The sequence below is a fragment of the Gouania willdenowi genome, chromosome 8 (genome assembly GCF_900634775.1).
Source record: "Gouania willdenowi chromosome 8, fGouWil2.1, whole genome shotgun sequence".
Taxonomy (NCBI): Eukaryota; Metazoa; Chordata; class Actinopteri; order Blenniiformes; family Gobiesocidae; genus Gouania; species Gouania willdenowi.
Window position 1 is genome coordinate 13,090,777 of NC_041051.1, and position 18,012 is coordinate 13,108,788.

Consider the following 18,012-nt stretch of genomic DNA (forward strand, 5'->3'; position numbering starts at 1 on the left):
TAGTAGACATTAAAAAAAAAAAAAAAAAAACGATTATACTCATAAAAGGATTTAATCCCGTGTTTTTTTCGGTCCTTTGTTTATGCGCAGCCCCCCCTCTGTCTCTGCGGAAGGAGGCTTTTGGAAGTGCAGTGTGACTCCTACCAGCTGTTTCCCGCCTTGAAAGCCATCCGATCAGCTGCACACACACACACACACACGCACACGCTCATGCAGAGGGAGAAAGCAAAGGGGAGGGAGTGTGTGTGTGTGTGTGTGTGTGAGAGAGAGAGAGAGAGAGAGAGAGAGAGAGAGAGAGAGAGAGAGAGAGAGAGAGAGCGCCACACACAACGAGGGAACCCCATCAGCTGGAAGTCTAGTAACATTACAACTCTCAGCAGCCTTTACGCACTACATTTCTCCTCCTAGGGGATCCACACATTCTCCGCGATTTCACTGGATTTTTTTTATTTTTTTTTTTAGCCCAGGATCGTCACATTTTTTTTTTTTTTCATCCCCTGAAATTCCACGGAGTCTGTTTTGCCGTTTTGCGAGGGGAGCAAAACTGGCGAGAGGCGAGCATGGAGTATTTCATGGTGCCAGCTCAGAAGGTGCCCTCATTGCAACATTTCAGGAAAACGGAGAAAGAAGTGATCGGAGGGCTGTGTAGGTGTGTATTCCACATGTGCTGCTCTTATTATTATTATTATTAGTCATCTGTTGGGATGTGTGAGGCAACATGCTCCATCTCATCTGTTATTGTGTACACGACCTTTCCACGGGTAGCCGCGGGCTGTGTTTTTTAAAAAACCAAACACGGACTTTATGCCACACCGAGTGACCGCTGACTTCACTTTAAATCATTAAAGTCCTCCAGTGTTGGTATTTGATCCGCTTGGCGCTGAAAATGTTGCGTTTTGTGGCTAACAAACATTAACCACGTGGTTCCGTGCGTACCACGCTGCTGCTCAACAGCGCGTCCCTGTCTTTAAATAAGCCTCCGCTGCTGTCACCAAAGGGTGTTGCGGTGTGTTTTTAAATATAAATGAGGCCGGGGGCAGCAGAGGGTGTGTGGGGGACGGTGAAGGCAGGAGTCGTGGTCCCGCTCGCCGCCAGTTGTAGTTATTGTGGGTAGTGCTGCGGCCATGCTTGTGGCTTCGCTAAGACTGATCACAGGCTCTGGCGTATGAGTCCTACGCATGGCTCCTTTTTAATTGCTACTGTCTGCATTAATACACATACCTGACGTCTAATATTAACCTCGTGAATGCAGCGAGACTTCCGCATGTGATTAAGCGAGTCTTGTTTACGCCTTTTAATCGTATTTACTGCGACTCTTGGTTCCGCACCTCTGCCATGCTGCCTGCCGCATTGTTGTAATGGCGGAGGAGACGAAAGCTCAGAGCAGCGGAGGCGGTGTTTGGCACCGTGACGGCCGAGCAAGCGTGTGTTTATACAGGTTAAATGTGAAAACTCACACGCATAAAATAAACGGGGCTTTTAATTTTTCCATCGAATAAGGAAAATGTAAACTTGTGTTTGTAATAAGGGGGTGTGTATGTTGCGAAAGGCCCGTCGCAGCAGCCGTGTTATAAGCAGAGGGAGGCGGAGGGATCTGCAGCTCGGCTTAGGGAAGTAGGTAGTCTGGGAAATGTAGTCCCGTTCATGTTTGTTTTAATTGAGCGTTTCATTTATTGAGGGGGCGTGTCGCAATTTTTGTAATAAAAACCGATCTTACACACAAAGTTTCAATAAAACATTGACAAAAGCAAGTCTCATTTGGTAAAAATCAGGAAAAAAATTTTTGTACTCTTAAAAAAATTGTAATACTTTTTTTTTTAAACACATGTAAAGTATCAAAACGTATACAAAAACAATTATCATTTGGTCAAAAATCAAGAACAATTTTTTGTTTGTTTGTACTGTTTGAAATTTCTCATTAAAAGCTATTTTTGTAATTTAAAAAAATATTACGCATTTAAAATTTTGTATAATCAAGAAATGGGGGTGGGATTTAGGTCTTTTTCCCACTCCCTTTCAAGCAAACAGTATTGCAATTATAATTGTACATGGATGTATATATTATTTTTTGCATATCTTTGATTGTTTTCTCTGTAGGAGTTTCCTTGAACACAGAGTTTTTTGTATTTTTGTTTTTCTTTCTTGTCCTTGTTTAGAAAAAAACCTAATGAATGAAAGTTTCAATAATAAAAATATATATATATTGTTTTTTTGTAATTTAGAGCATCTTAAACATAAAGTTTCAATACAACGTATACAAAAATAAGTATAATTTGGTCAAAAGTCAGGGAAAAGTAGAGCATTTTTCTTTGTACTGTCTTAAATGTATCATCAAAAGCTATTTTTGTCATTTAAAAATCCTACACAAATTAAGTTTCAATAAAACATACAAAAACAAGTATCATTTGATCAAAAATCAGGAAAAAGTATTTTTGTTTGTACTGTCTTAAATTTCTTATTAAAATGTATTTTTGTAATTAAATAATCTGACACATAAACTCTTAGCAAAAAAAAAAACAAGTATCATTTGGTCAACAATCAGGAAAAAGAGTGTTTGTTTGTGCTGTCCTAAATGTATCACCAAAAGCTATTTAAAGACCAACTCCTTTTGTTTTATTTTATTTACATATACTTTTAATTAATGAGAGGAGCAACTGTAAAGAGTAGGGCTTCTTTTCATTATGAACTCACAGAAAGGTACATGCACACTTCTTTTTTTATTTTATGTTTTTAAGATGACCTTGAACACGTAATCCATCCAGCCCATCACATGACTAACAAAGTCAATTACATGCACACGCTTAATTCAGGGACTCAGATTACCCTGATAGGTTAATTAAAGTTTCTCTCCAACCTTTAACGTTTCACATTCAACCTTTAACACTTCAGTTTTCCCCCATACGGTTATTATTATGTAAGAGTTGTTTTCTAACATTTACATTAAATAATCCACTTCAGGTTTATTAAGAATACTCCTCTGTAGTTGGTAATCCTGTTAAAAGCTAAAACTTTATTTAACTGGGACTACTGGATGTTATTTAATGCGTCGTTGGCCATGTTTTTGCCAATGGATGAATATGTTGGATGTGCTGCTAATCTTGTGTGTGTGTGTGTGTGTGTGTGAGAGAGAGAGAGCTGTGTGACTGCACAATTGTTCCCAGTGTTTGCACGGAGGCAGCTGAGTCAGTACAGATAAGAGCTCAGCCAAAAAAGAGTCTCCGATTCTGAACGCGATACAGGAGATGCTACAGAGGAAGTTCACACAGAAATTCAGCTCTAATGGGCTTCATGTGTTTAAGGCTTTATCTGGTCTCTGCTTTGTTTTCCTTGTTGCATTTCACCTCGGACGACTTTAAATATACAGCAGTGTATCACAGTTACAGTTTTTCGGTTTTTTAGTGCACAACATTGAAAGTAGCTGATTCACTGTCAGAATAACAGCTGTAAGGTTACATTACTGTGGCCTCAATGCTAATGTATTTTACAAAGTTTAAAAACATTCTTACTCATATTTCCCTCGACCGCAGCCAGCACACATCGGCCCTCATTTATCAACCTGGCGTGAAAACAGGTGCACATTTGGTGATACGACTGGACTAATGTGTGATTCATGAAACATTCGTATCTGACCAATCCCGGCGTACAAATGATCAGGTGTTGATAGATGCGGCAGCTGAGTTCGATCGTCATTAACGTGTTACGTACTCCTGTTTCGGAGGCCCCGCCCACTGAGGTCAAACAAGAAAAGGAGCTTTTCTAAGATGAAAATCTGCATCCTCACATCTGAGGTGGAACAAAACAAAGATGTGCTCTTTGAACGTGTGAAAACTGTAATTAAAGAAGCGCATTTAAACGCTCTGTGGAAGAGGATCAGCTACTGAGAAGAATGACGTCTGCCCCCCTGTGTGCGCCGCGAGCAACTTCACAACAGGGATTCCGGAGACACACACAGATATGACGTTTAAATCAACCTTTGTCTGCACGCTTCATACAATAAATATCACATTAAAAGAAATTAATGATCGAAGCGCTTAAAAAAATCCTTAAAAATGACTAAATGTTGTCCCTTGTCTGCGTTTATTATGCCTTCAGCCATTTCCTCCTATAATTAATGACATTATCGATTACTGCGGCACATTTGTAAAAGTTTAATGTACTATTTACTAGGGCTGAATGATTACTTGCATTTGCGAGTTTATCGCGATATAAAACGCGATTTTCTGATTGCAAAGGCTGCAATTTTTTTTTCCTTGTCCTGTCTTGTACTCTCCTGTTAAGTTCAGAGTGTTTAAAAAGTGCAGTCCACATGTTTACATGTTTCATGAAGCGTGAAGTTGGTTAAATATGTTGAAGAGGTAAAGCCACAGATTGGTTTGCTTTCTTGTTGTAATCTGTGCTTTAAAGTTTATATTTTATATTTATTTAAAGTTTAAATAAATCTGAATGTGTTTATTATGAAACAGATTGATTTATTGCTTGTGTTCATTGAAAAATACATGACAAGAGGCCCTTGAAAAAATAATCGTATATTAAATTGCACTATTGAGGAAAAAAATAGCAATTAGATTATTTTCCAAAATTGTTCAGCCCCCTACTATTTACATTTAAAAGCATTATTGATTAGAGAAATATTACCTTATTCTCCAAGACAGAGAATAGCAGCTCTGCATCCCGTGTGTGAACCAATGCGCTCCTGCTCGGATGACAGCAGAGTTTACGCTCAGATTTGCGTATACGAGCTCAGACCAGATGTGAGATCTGATCATAGCGTACGCTAACGTCAGAATTGATAAATACCGAAGCTTGCGTGAATATGGTCGAACGCACGTTGTACGCTAAGATCTGAACGCATTAACGCTTGATAAATGAGGGCCATGGGGTGTAACTGTAATAAACAGATTGACTGACTGATACAAATCATTCAACAAATGGAATCAGTTGGAAGTCGGGTTGTCCCGATACAACATTTTCACTTCCGATGCGATACCGATATTGAAGCCTTGGGTGTTGTCCGATACTGATATTGATCTGATATGATTTCAGCACTAATCATACATACTTTTATTCCTTATTTTGTAGTGTGGAGTGTTAGAAAAGACTTTATCAAGTGATGTTATTCAAACAGAGAACAATAGTCAGCAACAGTATGTATGACAAAATCTGACCCATTTATTATTAACCAATTGGTTACATACATTTTAACCTACAACATAATATCCACAGTATTCTACAATTGAATAAATATAATATATATATTGGAGACTTTAGATTATTTGTTTTCTGACTGATATCAATATCGTATCGGTACACCCCCTAGTTAGAAGTGGCTTATTTTTTCAGAATACACTGAATAAAACTGAGGAATGCAATGGGAGAGTGGAATGTAACTCCAGGAGGTTGTACGGGTTAATACATAAAACTAGAGGGTTTGTGAGCATCTGTGCAGCAGTCGTCACATTTTTTTTCTGTGAAGTTGTTTTATTTACTAACAGCTTTTCTCTTCTTCTTCCTGCAGTCTGGCCAACATTCCTTTGACCCCAGAAACAGCGCGGGACCAAGAGAGGCGAATTCGCCGAGAGATTGCAAACAGCAACGAGCGTCGGCGTATGCAGAGCATCAACTCTGGCTTCCAATCACTTAAGACGCTCATTCCTCACAGCGATGGGGAGAAGCTCAGCAAGGTACGTCACCAAACATACCTTAAATGTGTCATTTAAATCAGAGTTTCTGTAAACATGGGAAGTCTTCATAATCAGGGGCGACCATGACTCAGTGGTAGAGTGGGTTGTCCAGTAACTGAAGGGTTGGGGGCTCAAATCCCACTCTAACCGAGTCATTGTCATTGTGTCCTTGGGCAAGGCACTTTACCCACATTGCCTTGTATGAGTGAGTATGAATTGTGCATGAATGTTGGTGGTGGTCAGAGGCGCGAAATGGCAGCCACGCCTCTGTCAGTATGCCCCAGGGCAGCTGTGGCTACATTGTAGCTTACCACCACCGGTATGACCGTGTGAGTGACTGGTGTGAAAGAATAATGGTTTCTGTAACGCACTTTGAGTCTCCTCGAAGAATGCGCGATATAAATCCAAGCCATTATTATTTTTATTATTATTATTTTTATTATTATTATTATTATTATTATTATTATTAATCAAACTATTGTGCTGATTTCCAGGCTGCCATCCTGCAACAGACGGCAGATTATATTTTTACTTTGGAGCAGGAGAAGACGCGGTTAATGCAGCAGAACAGTCAACTGAAACGAATCATTCAGGTAAAAGCTCTTCTTTTCACGCTGAAATCTACAACGTTTGCTTAAAAACCAAGAGCAATTCCGTGTACTGTCAACAGAAGAATGTGCAGATGTTAAATTCCTCTTTGCTCTGCAGGAGCTCAGTGGCTCCTCTCCCAAGCGGAGGCGTGCAGAGGAGAAGGATGAAGGGATCGGTTCACCAGACATCCTGGAGGAGGAGAAGTCTGATGACTTAAGGAAAGAGATGATCGAGCTCAGGCAGCAGCTGGAGAAAGAGCGCTCAGTCCGAATGTTGCTGGAAGATCAGGTATAGTTTTTACTAGAACAGGGTTCTCGCGGATCCTTGAAAATTCTTAAAAGGCATTCAATGAATGAATCTAAAATAAGGCCTTAATTGTCATTAAAATTTCTTAAATCAATGTTTCAAAAGTCTTAAATTTTAACACATATTAAGTCTGATTTTATGATTGTAATTAGTCTCACATTTTAAACTAATCGATAATATTCGTTTTTTAAGAAATGTATAAACAACATGGGAAAATGTAATGAAAATTGCCTGTGCAACAAAGATTGTTCATATTTTTTGTAATTTTTTTTGTTGTTTTTATAAATATTTGGCTAATTTTGTAGTCATCTTGTGATTTTGATTATTTTAGGCTGTTTTTTTTTATGTATTTTACTGTTATTTTTTGTATTTTTGTGTTTACTTTGGGGGCCGCCAGTTGCACAACTGCACTAGACACTAGAAAAAAATGTACCCTAACCCTGTGTAATTGATGTGGTGTGTTTACTGTGAAGTTGGTCTTGAATTTAATTTCAAATGGCAGTGTTTGTGTCCAGTGCTGTTGGTTGGAATTTCTCACCGTATTCCCGCCCCTCGATTCAGATGCGTTCATTGGACGCCCAGTTGTACCCTGAGAAGCTGAAGGCCATCGCACATCAGCTCCAGGAGCAGCAGGCGCAGACGCAGGGACTCGTTTGTCTTCGACAGCACAAACAGTTGGAGAGAGACCTCGACCCCGCCCACAGCCCCCAGGTTAGACCAGTGCCTCACAATCAGCCTGTGCTCTAACAGCTGGCTTTTAAATATGGTCACTTTCTCTATGGCGGTATTATACTATACACTACACACTCAATGAGCATACTGTCTACTACATACTATTACTATTAGTATGATTATTAGAATGACCGTTCCCACTGAAGTATACTTCCATGTTTCCCAAGATGCATTTCAAACCCAACACGATGAAAACCTGAAGCACACTGAGGCTAAATATCTTTGTTGATTCTTGACCTTTAAAGGTTCTAAAATCATTTTAAGTGAGAAAGTGACCAAGTAGAATATCAACATGTGGTCATTTGATTAATAAAACTTGCGAAAACACATTTCATGCCTACTTTTCAGAGACCCTCCATTGTGCTACTGACTAAACTTCTGGTTAACTTCAAAACAAGAGCCCTATTTACAGAAAGGGTTAGAAAATTAATGGAAGACAAGAAGAGATGCTTTTGTTTTGAAAAGGGGAAGTTTGGTTTTTAGCTTGAAGCCGCACCCAGGATGATTTTACGTTTGGCTTGCAATGCATCATAGGACAGTTGGTTATGACTAGTGTGCCCACTGTGCATACTGAAAAAATGTCCCATTATACTGTAGTATACATCCGGGTATTTGTTGCGTACTCAATCTTTGCATACTATCTAATATGATTGCGCTACATACTAATTTTGATGTCAAACTTAGTATGAGCAGTAAGTTAGTATGACATTTACAACACAGCCTATTACAGTGGTTCCCAATTTTTTTTTTATAGTGCATTTCATTCACACTGGGTTTATATTTAAGAAAGTGAAAGTATAGAATACAGTTGTTTAAGATTGTGTGTTGTGTTTAAGTTAAAGAAATATTAAAAAAAAGAAAAATACATTTTTATTCAGTAAATATAATGTTATCATTTACAAGACATTTCAGGCGACCCCATTTAAATTACAGGCAACCCCACATGGGGTCACAACCTGAAGCTTGAAAAACACTGTTCTAATATCTGGTAAATACAAAGTAGGTCATTTAAAGCTGTAAAGAATTAGGATTCTACTTTTTCTGTAACGTTAGTGAAACAATATCATAATTCAGGTCCATAACGTAGTCCAACACACACACACACACACACAAAACACAGCGCTTTGCTAATCCATGGCTATACTGTAGATTTAGCGAAGGCATAGTTACACATGACAGTCCCAATTTAGAGCTGTCAGCAGCCTGCTCAGATTTACAGCGTGCTAAATGGGCCACTCGCATGGTTCTGCTGATCGCGTTTCTGCGTGCCGATCTCCGGCTGAACACGATGCCAAATCAATGGCTCCGTAGTGCCGTCTCATCTCCTCTGACATCTGGGAATCTTTAGTAAAAGATGATTGATACGTTAGACGTGAGCCATATGGCACTTTGTCACTCCCAACAAGATCTTTGGTCACATTGCCTTAAAATCAATAAGTAACTCATTCATTAATTATTAGGTTTTGATTGGTCAAGTTTTCTCATTTTAAGCATGTGGATAATTTGTGCAGTCTTTACTTTTCGTTGGTCGATAAAACCTCCAGCTGCTTAATTGCATCAATTTGCAAAAGCGACATGAAACGGTGAAGTGCCTTGTTTACTCAACACCGTAGAGCATTGGAACAATGAAGGTAGTCTTCACACATTCATCCATCTCGTCAATACAATGGCTGCTCAGCTAGTTGTCGACCACTTCACATGATTGCTTAATTAAAAAAAGGTGGTATCACCAAGGTGTTACACTGGCTGACATTTTTTGCTAACACTTTACTTAGTTTTATACCTGAGGCTGACATTACGCTGTCATTATCTGTCATTAGCATGAATAAGGTGTCATGAAGGCTGTCGTTAAGTGTTGTTTGCTAAAATATGACACCTTTGGAGCTATGTTGGCATTTTTTGGTTTAGGTGGAGAGTGGTGTTAGGTATGGTTAATTTCTAGCACTTCATATTAGGGATGTAACGATTAATCGTAAGGCAGTTAAAAATCGATTCATAGGTATCACGGTTGATATCGATTTTCTGAAAATTGAATCGCAGTACTTTTTTTAACCAGCAGAGGGCGCTATCCACATGTGTAGGCGGTGGGCAGAGTCTGCTAATACTTTCTTTCTGGCCGCCTTCTACTCTTAAATATGTTAATAAATGATTCATTACCCCTTTAGCACCGAAAGAATATCTGTAATATTACTTGAATATCTGTAAAAGTTACGTTTTTCTATTAGCTCTGTCTGCTAGCATAGCTTCTCTTCTTCACTGCAAGAATTTCTGCATGCCAACCGACCACTGTGTTACCAGCGCCCTCTGCTGGTCCAAACAAATATGACGTAAATTAGTGCAATCACGTTTTTTTTTTTTTTTAAAGTCCAACTGTTAAGGCACAAAATACATTTTCAGTTGCACTTTTAAAAGAAAAAGAACTATTATGCAGTTTTGCATTGTTTATTATAGAACCAGAATTTAAATTAATAGGCTTCATTTTCATTTGTATTATTCCTTTATTTATTTCATTCAAGATTTATTTTTAGTTAAATTGCATTGTTTTGAATAGTTTATCAAGGAATTCTTTTGACAATGAAAAATAAAAGGAAAATAATACAGTATTTTCTAGTTTTTTTCCCAAAAAATTTTTTTGTCTACAGTCCCATTTTGTAAAATAAATCGTGAGGGAATCGTATCGTGAACCCAGTATCGTGAATCGAATCGTTATCGGGAGTTGAGTGAATCGTTACATCCCTACTTCATATGGAACTGATGTTTTATTTCGTTTGTATTTTCTATTATTTGGAGAGTGACAAAAGTTAGTTATGTGTCAATCTTTTAATCTGCCACAATAATGTCATTAATTTAAATGAAAATACCTCAAGTTGAAGGTTTTTCTCAGCAAATTTTATGTGAGATTAAAAAAGAGATTCATTACAGAGCATAATTAGTTAATTGCACAATTTTTCAATAGGGATGTCCCGATGCAACTTTTCCATTTCCGATATGATACCGATATTGCAGCCTTGCGTATCGGTCGATACGATATTGATTCGATATCAGCATGAATCATACATACTTTTTTTTTCTTCTTCTTTAATAAAAAATAATAATTACTTACTTAGGAGTGTGGAATGTTAGAAAAGGCTTGATCAAGTGATGTTACCTAAACAAATAACAATAGTCAGCAACAGTAGGGATGAGAAAAACTGACCCATTTATTATTAACAAATTGGTTACATACATTTTAACCTTCAACATAATATCTACAGTATTCTACAATTGAATAAAATAAATAAAAGATGAATTGGGAAAAAAAACATAAAAATATCGGAAAATCTGGAAATTTGAATCCGATATTTGTTTTCAGGCTAATATCGGACTGATATCGTATCGGGACACCCCTATTTTTTTTTTTAAATCTCTTGACAGCACTACTTATGGTTAGGGGTTAGGGCATACAGTATATGTCAAACTCATGGCCCGGGGGCTTTGGAGCATCCAAACCTGCCCGCAGGAGAAATATATTGCTGCATATATTGCTTTGTTTAAATGAAACAAAGCAATATATGCAGGGGCTCACAGTTTTCCTGCTGCTTATAGCTTATATTTTTAACGTTAAACTGTTGGAAAAAACTCAAAATTCTTAGAAAGTTTTTCAATTTTCCTTTCATTATTACATAATATTTTCCTTAAAAAGATCACAAAGCTAGGAAATTTAAAGTGAAGATCCTGTTGGGACGTATATCTGTCACTCTTTGCTTGGATATCATCAGTTTCTTACATATTTAGTATTTTATGTATACGTGGAAGTGCCAACGAGGGCACAATAATGTTGAAATTACTCACTTTCCTGCACAAAATCTGTGGCTCACTTGAGATCAAACTGCTCCATATTTGGCCCCTGAACTAAAATGAGTTTGACACCCCTGGATTAGGGTAATAAACGACACCTTTCATGACACCTTATCCAGGTGTGGTGTCATAATAATGACAACATAGTGTCAGCATTTATGTATAAAACTTCAAATAAAGTGTTATCTCATTTTGAATGTGTTAATATATTTAAGCATTGTTTTGTATTGTGATCTCCCACCAGGTGCTGGCCCCTGATACACCGCCAGCACCAACGCACCACGCCACAGTCATCGTCCCGGCTCCTGTCCAGACCCCTCAGCCCCACCATGTTACCGTGGTAACTATGGGACCAGCATCTGTCATCAATACAGCCTCTACGTCTCGACAGAACCTGGACACCATTGTCCAAGTAAGAGTTGATCACTAGGGTAGACTGAGCACTAGATGGCGCTGTTGTTGCTAACATCTTTCACTTCCTGTTCCAGGCCATCCAGCACATTGAGGGCACTCAGGGGAAAGGATGCGCCGGGGAAGAGGAGCAGCGGCGGGCCGTCATCGTCGCCTCGGGTCGCCTGGCCTCTGACGCAGCGGGCTCAGACACGGCTTCAAACAGCGACGGGCTCGATGACTGTTCACTCCCTTGACTTCACTCTGTTCTAACGCTCACACACAGACACAAACACACTTCAAAGGTCCTCACAGAGAAGGACAGCAGCAGACGAGGAACTCACAGCACCTTTTTACCGTGAACATGGAGGCTGGTAGTCAGACTGGAGCTATTCTTCTCAGTAGATTCACTCTCTCACTCTCTCTCTCTGCATCTTTCACCTGCTTGTCTTTTATTCACTTCCAGGTGAATTCATTTCTCTTCATCAATGTATAGAAAGATTGTTGAAGAATTCTTCTTCCACAGACTGATCTCTGTCATACTGGATGGTAGTACTTTGAATGTCTCGACTGACCCATGGAACTGTGTTCTCCACAAAGCCCTACAAACAGCTGGTGAAAAAGGAGCATTTTTCATCCCGGTGGTTGTAATTTCAAAGCTCCTTTTAGCTCCTGATTCGTCTGAGCTGCTCTGAGGAGACACTGTGAGCAAAACAAGACTGTCCCATTCTTTTTACGTCACATCAAAAACTGTTTTTTTTTTTTAAAAAAAAAGCTTTTATGAAGTCTCCCTATTCATCTGTTCAAGCACACGGCAGTGTTTGATGAGAGTCGGACGCTGTTCTGTATGTCTGACTGGTGCTCACAGAGACAAAAACTATAAGCTCCACACAAGCGAGGGCACTTAAAATGGTTCACAACAGGTTTTATTTGTGTGTGTGTGTTTCGTGTGTTGCCATCTTTGCTGGGCTGGGTTCCCAGTAATCCCACATGTGTATTGGGCTTGTTCTTCTTCTACTTATTCGTGTCGCCTGACGACAGGAGGAAAAAAAATGCGTTGGCAATTCTTGAAGCCCCATCAGTAGCAGTAATAGGCTTATCTGTGGGCTCGGTCCGTTTCTTTTGGTATTACAGTCCGTTTGGTTTGGTGATGCTGCAGACTCTGGCAGTCTGTCAAAGCAGCGCTTTTTGCCTTGAAATATAAAAACACAATTGACTTACAATCACACGTTGGCTCCGATTGATGAGCTTAAGCCCTTATCGTTGTAGGTTTTGTCCACATTTGAGGGCATGTATCAACTGTATGCTGAAAATATGACTACAAAAAAAAAAAAAAACCCAGCGCGCAGTTTAAATGTGTGTTTGGTTGAGTGGTAAGATCACACACACATGCTCTATGCATTTCGTCATAAAGATCATTCTTCATGTGCGTTTTGTGTTTTCTCTGTGATATTTCAACACGTTCGACACACAGGATGATGTAGCGAAGTGAGGCAGTGGTTTGCCTTATTAAATGGGCTTTGGGAAAGGAGCTCGTGTGTGAGAGAGCCAAACAGGCATGTCAACACCTCCTGTCCTAGAAGTATTCAAATTTGTCCGCTTATGACATTCGATTGTCGTTAAAGTTGTAATACAATACAGTTTTTTTTCTGCCGCTCGACGTGTGAATCATAAAATGTTGACATTCCATAAAATGTTCCTTTTTTTTTTTTACAAAAATTGAGCTGCTCTTTAAAAGAAGTGGATGCATTAAGCGCTCTTGACACATCATTGCAGTTTTTTAACATTTGCGAGTCATCCACAGAGCTTGGATGCTGGTTGGACAATGTATGAAACTGGCCCTTTAATAAAAAAAAAAAACAAACAAACAAAAAAACGTTGATGTCAGCTGCACTGAAATAAGTGACATTCATTCCTGGGACCGTTACCAGTTCTAATCTCAATAGGAAAGGGGATTCGTTTGCATGAACGGTTCTAGTTTTCAGGCGAAACTCCAGAATTGTCTATTTTTTTTATCGGTGTTTTTTGTGTGTTTTTAGGAAGCTTAGTGTGGACATATCATTCTGTCAGATTAGTGGGGTAGGCCTAGGGATCACTAGACTGGGTCAGGATGACAAAGCACTTACTGTACTATACTAGAGTTTGCCTCCTTTTGTAATGACGGGCATCTTCTCCATCAAAGCTCTTGAGGTCATGGGTAAAAACCGCACAGCTGTGTATCCCCCTTTTTTCCCACTTCCCTTTTTCAGTTCCACGCCTTTGCTCTTTTCGGCCATCTTTGTTACTTTATCTTCATGTTTTTGTGAAAGTCTCTTTTCATTGTTTCCATTTTTACAGCTCTGCCCTTCTTTTGTTTTCCGTTCTCTGTACTCGTTTTTATTTGACTTGTCAATGCGTACGGTCACCAAGAAGCTATTGTTTTTTAAGAAAATGTTTTGGGGATAAAGAGGCTTGTGCCTTTGTAAAGACAGAATAATAAAGTTTGTACTTTTGTTTTTTACACTTTCTGTGTGACTCTTTGCCTTTTTCACTTAGAGCTGGGCGATATATTGAGTATGACGATATATTGCGTTTTCTATTATGGTGATGTAGAAAAGTACAAGATCGCCTATATCGATATATCCTTATTTGGTAACACTTTATATTAGGGAACATTAACATGCAAATTAGTAACATATTGACTCATAATTAGTCATTATTAAGTACTTATTAATGCCTTATTCTGCATGGCCTTGTAATACAACCAGTAAGCCATTAACTCAAATGTATTCCCTAATAGCCTCACAATTATTACTTATTAGTAGTTAGTAAGGAAGTTGTTGTATATGAATTATGTTAGGGTTAATGTTAACCCTGTTTGGACTGTGAGACTAAGGCATTAATAAGTACTTAATAATGACTAACTAAGAGCCAGTATGTTACTAATGCTAATAAGCAACTAATTAATGGTTAATGTGTGTTCCCTAATATAAAGTGTTACCCTTTAGCTTATACTGTATTAAAACACTCGTTTTTGGAGTCGCTGCTTTCTCAACTTCTCTAAACAGCATGAAAAGCAGAGTTAGATGGATTACTGAGTGTGTCCTAACCCAGATCTACTACTAAACAAGGTACACTGCGCAACTCACTCACACGTGCTGTCCCTTAGAGGATAAAAAAGCCAAAAATGACACATATTGTGCAGCTGTTTGTTAATAAATGTGCTTTGTGTCAAGAAATATTATTATTTTAATCAAAATGATGGTGATTTATATCGTATATTGCCATTTTGAGAAAAAATATTGAATATGAGTTTTGGTCCATATCGCCCAGCTCTACTTTCACTTAGATTTAATTGCAGATCTATGCAAAGTCTGGTAAAGCAATGATTGTGACTTATCAAGTCCTCATTTCTAGTTCACTTAAAGGTGCAGTTCGCAACTCTCAGATACCCCTCTCCCCCTCCCTCCCTCCCTGCTGCTCTCTTGCCCTGCCTCCAAACTTTCCAAAGTCCCTCCATCAGAGGAGCTAACAAGCTAACGTTAGCCCAACAGCAACGTCACAGTAATATAACATGCTCTGTTAAAAAGCATATTACTGCAGCGCTTCTATCTCTCTATGTGCACACACCTCAGCAGCAGCAGCAACACAGTGTCACTTACAGCAGCCCACACGGAGGCTGCTGCGTGCTCACAAACAACACATGCACTACAGAGTTCTAGTGTAACAATTACAAATCAAACACAATGTAAATCAAGCAGCAGTAATTACCTTTCAAACAGAAAAGTCACCAATTCCACCTTCTACTCCTCCAGACCATACACTGTAAAAAAAAAAGACGGCACTCTAGCTCCGGGAAAGGGGTGGGGCCTGTGAGCAACAGCTGTCAGACAGCCCATCAAACACAATCCTGGCTCTGATTAGTTCTTTTTGCTCGGTCGTGGTGCATTCTGGCAATCTGCCCCAAAGGCTGCAGGAGCAGCAGGGTGGGGTTCAATGAGCCTGTTTCACACAAACTACTAGTTTGTCTTCACATACTGTAGTGACAGCTATAGCAAATATGACAAAAAGTCACTTATAAGAGTTGCAGACTGCACCTTTAAGTGGTTGAACTGGTGCGCAAATGTCTGAATGGGATTTTTTAGTCCTTTTCTCACTTAGCCATTTCTGGTGTGTTAAAATACTCATTGCTGATTACAACCAGAGACCTTTAATAATATCCCATAACACACATTGCAAGACACTTGTTACCACCCTGATGATGCATTCATTTAGAAATACCGCTGCTTTTATTGGAGCAATCTTAGAGCTGACAACCAAAGAATAGTGTTTTGGTTTTGGTTTTTTTGAGCATATAACTAAATGATGTATTTGTTTTGTTTTTTTAGATTTGTTCTTGCAGCTATGCAACACCACACACATTTTCACGTAGCTTGTGACAGCAAAAATCAAAGAAAGACAGTCTCAGTCTGTATTGCTGCTCACAGCAAAAAAAAAAAAACCTTTTGGACTGAAATTCAATGACTCCAAATGACGTGGTTCAATAAGATGCTACTCCTCTTATTAAGCTGAGGTATGCTTTTATAGTAAAAAAAAAAGAAAGAAAAAAGAACATGTACAATAATACAGTATGATCTTATTTTTTCAAGCTTGGCGTCTCCACATCCAAATATTTAAAAGGCTTTTTTGAAAAAGGCTTTGCCTATTATAGCTCAACATTTTATATCCAATCTTTATTGAGGTTTAGTTATTTGTATTTTTAATACTGTGTACATTATAATGTCACGTCTTCTTATATGTTTACAGACACATTGCCAGTGTTTGTCAATCTAAGGGTTTGTAGTAAAGGCTTTATGACTAAACCATCACAAAGGCTTATTCAGTATAAAGTGATGCCAATGTGAATCATATATAACTGATTAAAAAAAAGAGCTGAACCTCACATTTATATAAGCTTTCCATGAACAAACTGCTGTTACACTTGTCTTTATTGCTGATAATGTTCAGGATTGAGGCCAGTGCACGCTTTGAATTAATGCTGCGACTCATTTGGATTGGACATGCTGTAGTAAGACACTCCTGCTACTTTTCGTGGTTTAATTTACAGTGGAGATGTTTATTCTCCAAGGAATTCGGAGCTTATGTTTTTTACATGGAGTCTGTTTGAGTGTGATAAAGCTGTAATCCGTCCTGCGTTTGGCGGGGTTTGGGATTCTGGGCTGACTCAGAGCAGGTCTTTATGTTACAGAGTTCCCTGTTCACTCACTCACTCTCTCACACACTGGATTTTTACAGCACAGCAGCTAAACGAGTGCTTGGAAGCTTTATGGACAGTGTATTACAGTGTTTCTGTGCTCAACTGCTGAATTTCTTATTTTGAAGAATTATACACATTTTCTTTCTGTAATGTACGGAAGCGTAGAGCTGCCACAGTGGAAAATATGTTTTTGATCACTATATTGTATGAACAATATAATTATATTATACAAACAATACAGTATATTGTACAAACATGATATTATATTGTACAAACAACATAGTATATTGTGCAAACGTGATATTATATTGTTTGGCCCCAAAAGAAAAAAAAAACAAAAGTTGATTTCTCATTTATTTGCGAATCATATATTACGACGGTTGGTGTTACCGTATCATTAGCACATACCAATATATAAATGGGGCCCATTACCCCGTACGTGTCAAGGGGGGTGCCAGGGGACCCCGGGGGCCCCATTTTTCAAACGACTACTCCTCCGTTAGTTTTCGTTAGATCAGAATGCAGTTTGGTATGAATACTCTATGAATGAATATGATGAAACGCTCGGAGCCCTTTTCTTGAAATGGGGTGGGGGCCTGGGCCCACCCCCCATTTCCGATAATTTCCAAATTTATGGGAACATAGTCGTGTGATATAGTGTTTCAAATATAATTCAACGTAGATTACGATTATGTCTCGTTTTCTCACTTATTTGTGAGTCAAATATTGCGACAGTTGGTGGTACCGAATCATTGACACAAACCAACATATGAATGGGGCCATGGGTTCGCCAGGGAGCTTCCGGGGGCCCCATTCTTCAAATAACTACTCCTCCGTTAATGCTCTTTGAATCGGGCTGTAATTTGATATGGACATTCTATGAGTGGATGTCAAGACCCTCACCAAGACATTTTTGAAAGGGGCCCAGGGGCCCACCCTCTTTTCCAGTAATTTCTAAATTTATCGGAACATAGTTGTGTGATATATCGTTTCAAAGGCAATTCAACGTAGATAATGATTTAATGTCGCACAATCTTTACTCGGTGGAACCGAGTCATTTGACTGAATTCTCGGGAAGATGGAATGTGCTATTCAGCACAGAGACGTTTCGCGAGCCCGGCCGTAGTTCATCAGAACGTGTTTCTCTGGTTTTTCATAATGCTTGTTAAACATTGTTACAATTAAAGAGTAGCAATGATTAATGCACAAAGTGACAAGATGCGCCAGCTCAGATATTTT

The 18,012-nt window shown here is 38.8% G+C and overlaps 1 protein-coding gene across 1 annotated transcript; it reads left to right on the top strand.

Moving 5' to 3' along the window:
• Positions 1 to 316: 316 nt before the first annotated feature.
• Positions 317 to 12,886, top strand: tfap4 (transcription factor AP-4 (activating enhancer binding protein 4)). Its single transcript, XM_028455104.1, has 7 exons — positions 317 to 649; positions 5,516 to 5,681; positions 6,176 to 6,274; positions 6,390 to 6,560; positions 7,140 to 7,289; positions 11,392 to 11,559; positions 11,636 to 12,886. Exons 1-7 carry the CDS (start codon positions 561 to 563, stop codon positions 11,792 to 11,794), a joined length of 1,002 nt encoding a protein of 333 aa, XP_028310905.1. The 5' UTR covers positions 317 to 560; the 3' UTR covers positions 11,795 to 12,886.
• The last annotated feature ends 5,126 nt before the right edge of the window (positions 12,887 to 18,012 follow it).

Bases quoted from the DNA above. Each gene is read 5' to 3' on its own strand.
- tfap4 (XM_028455104.1), top strand. From the start codon at position 561: ATGGAGTATTTCATGGTGCCAGCTCAGAAGGTGCCCTCATTGCAACAT. The intron at 5,682-6,175 runs GTACGTCACCAA...GCTGATTTCCAG, and splicing joins ATGGGGAGAAGCTCAGCAAG to GCTGCCATCCTGCAACAGAC. The intron at 6,275-6,389 runs GTAAAAGCTCTT...TTTGCTCTGCAG, and splicing joins AACTGAAACGAATCATTCAG to GAGCTCAGTGGCTCCTCTCC.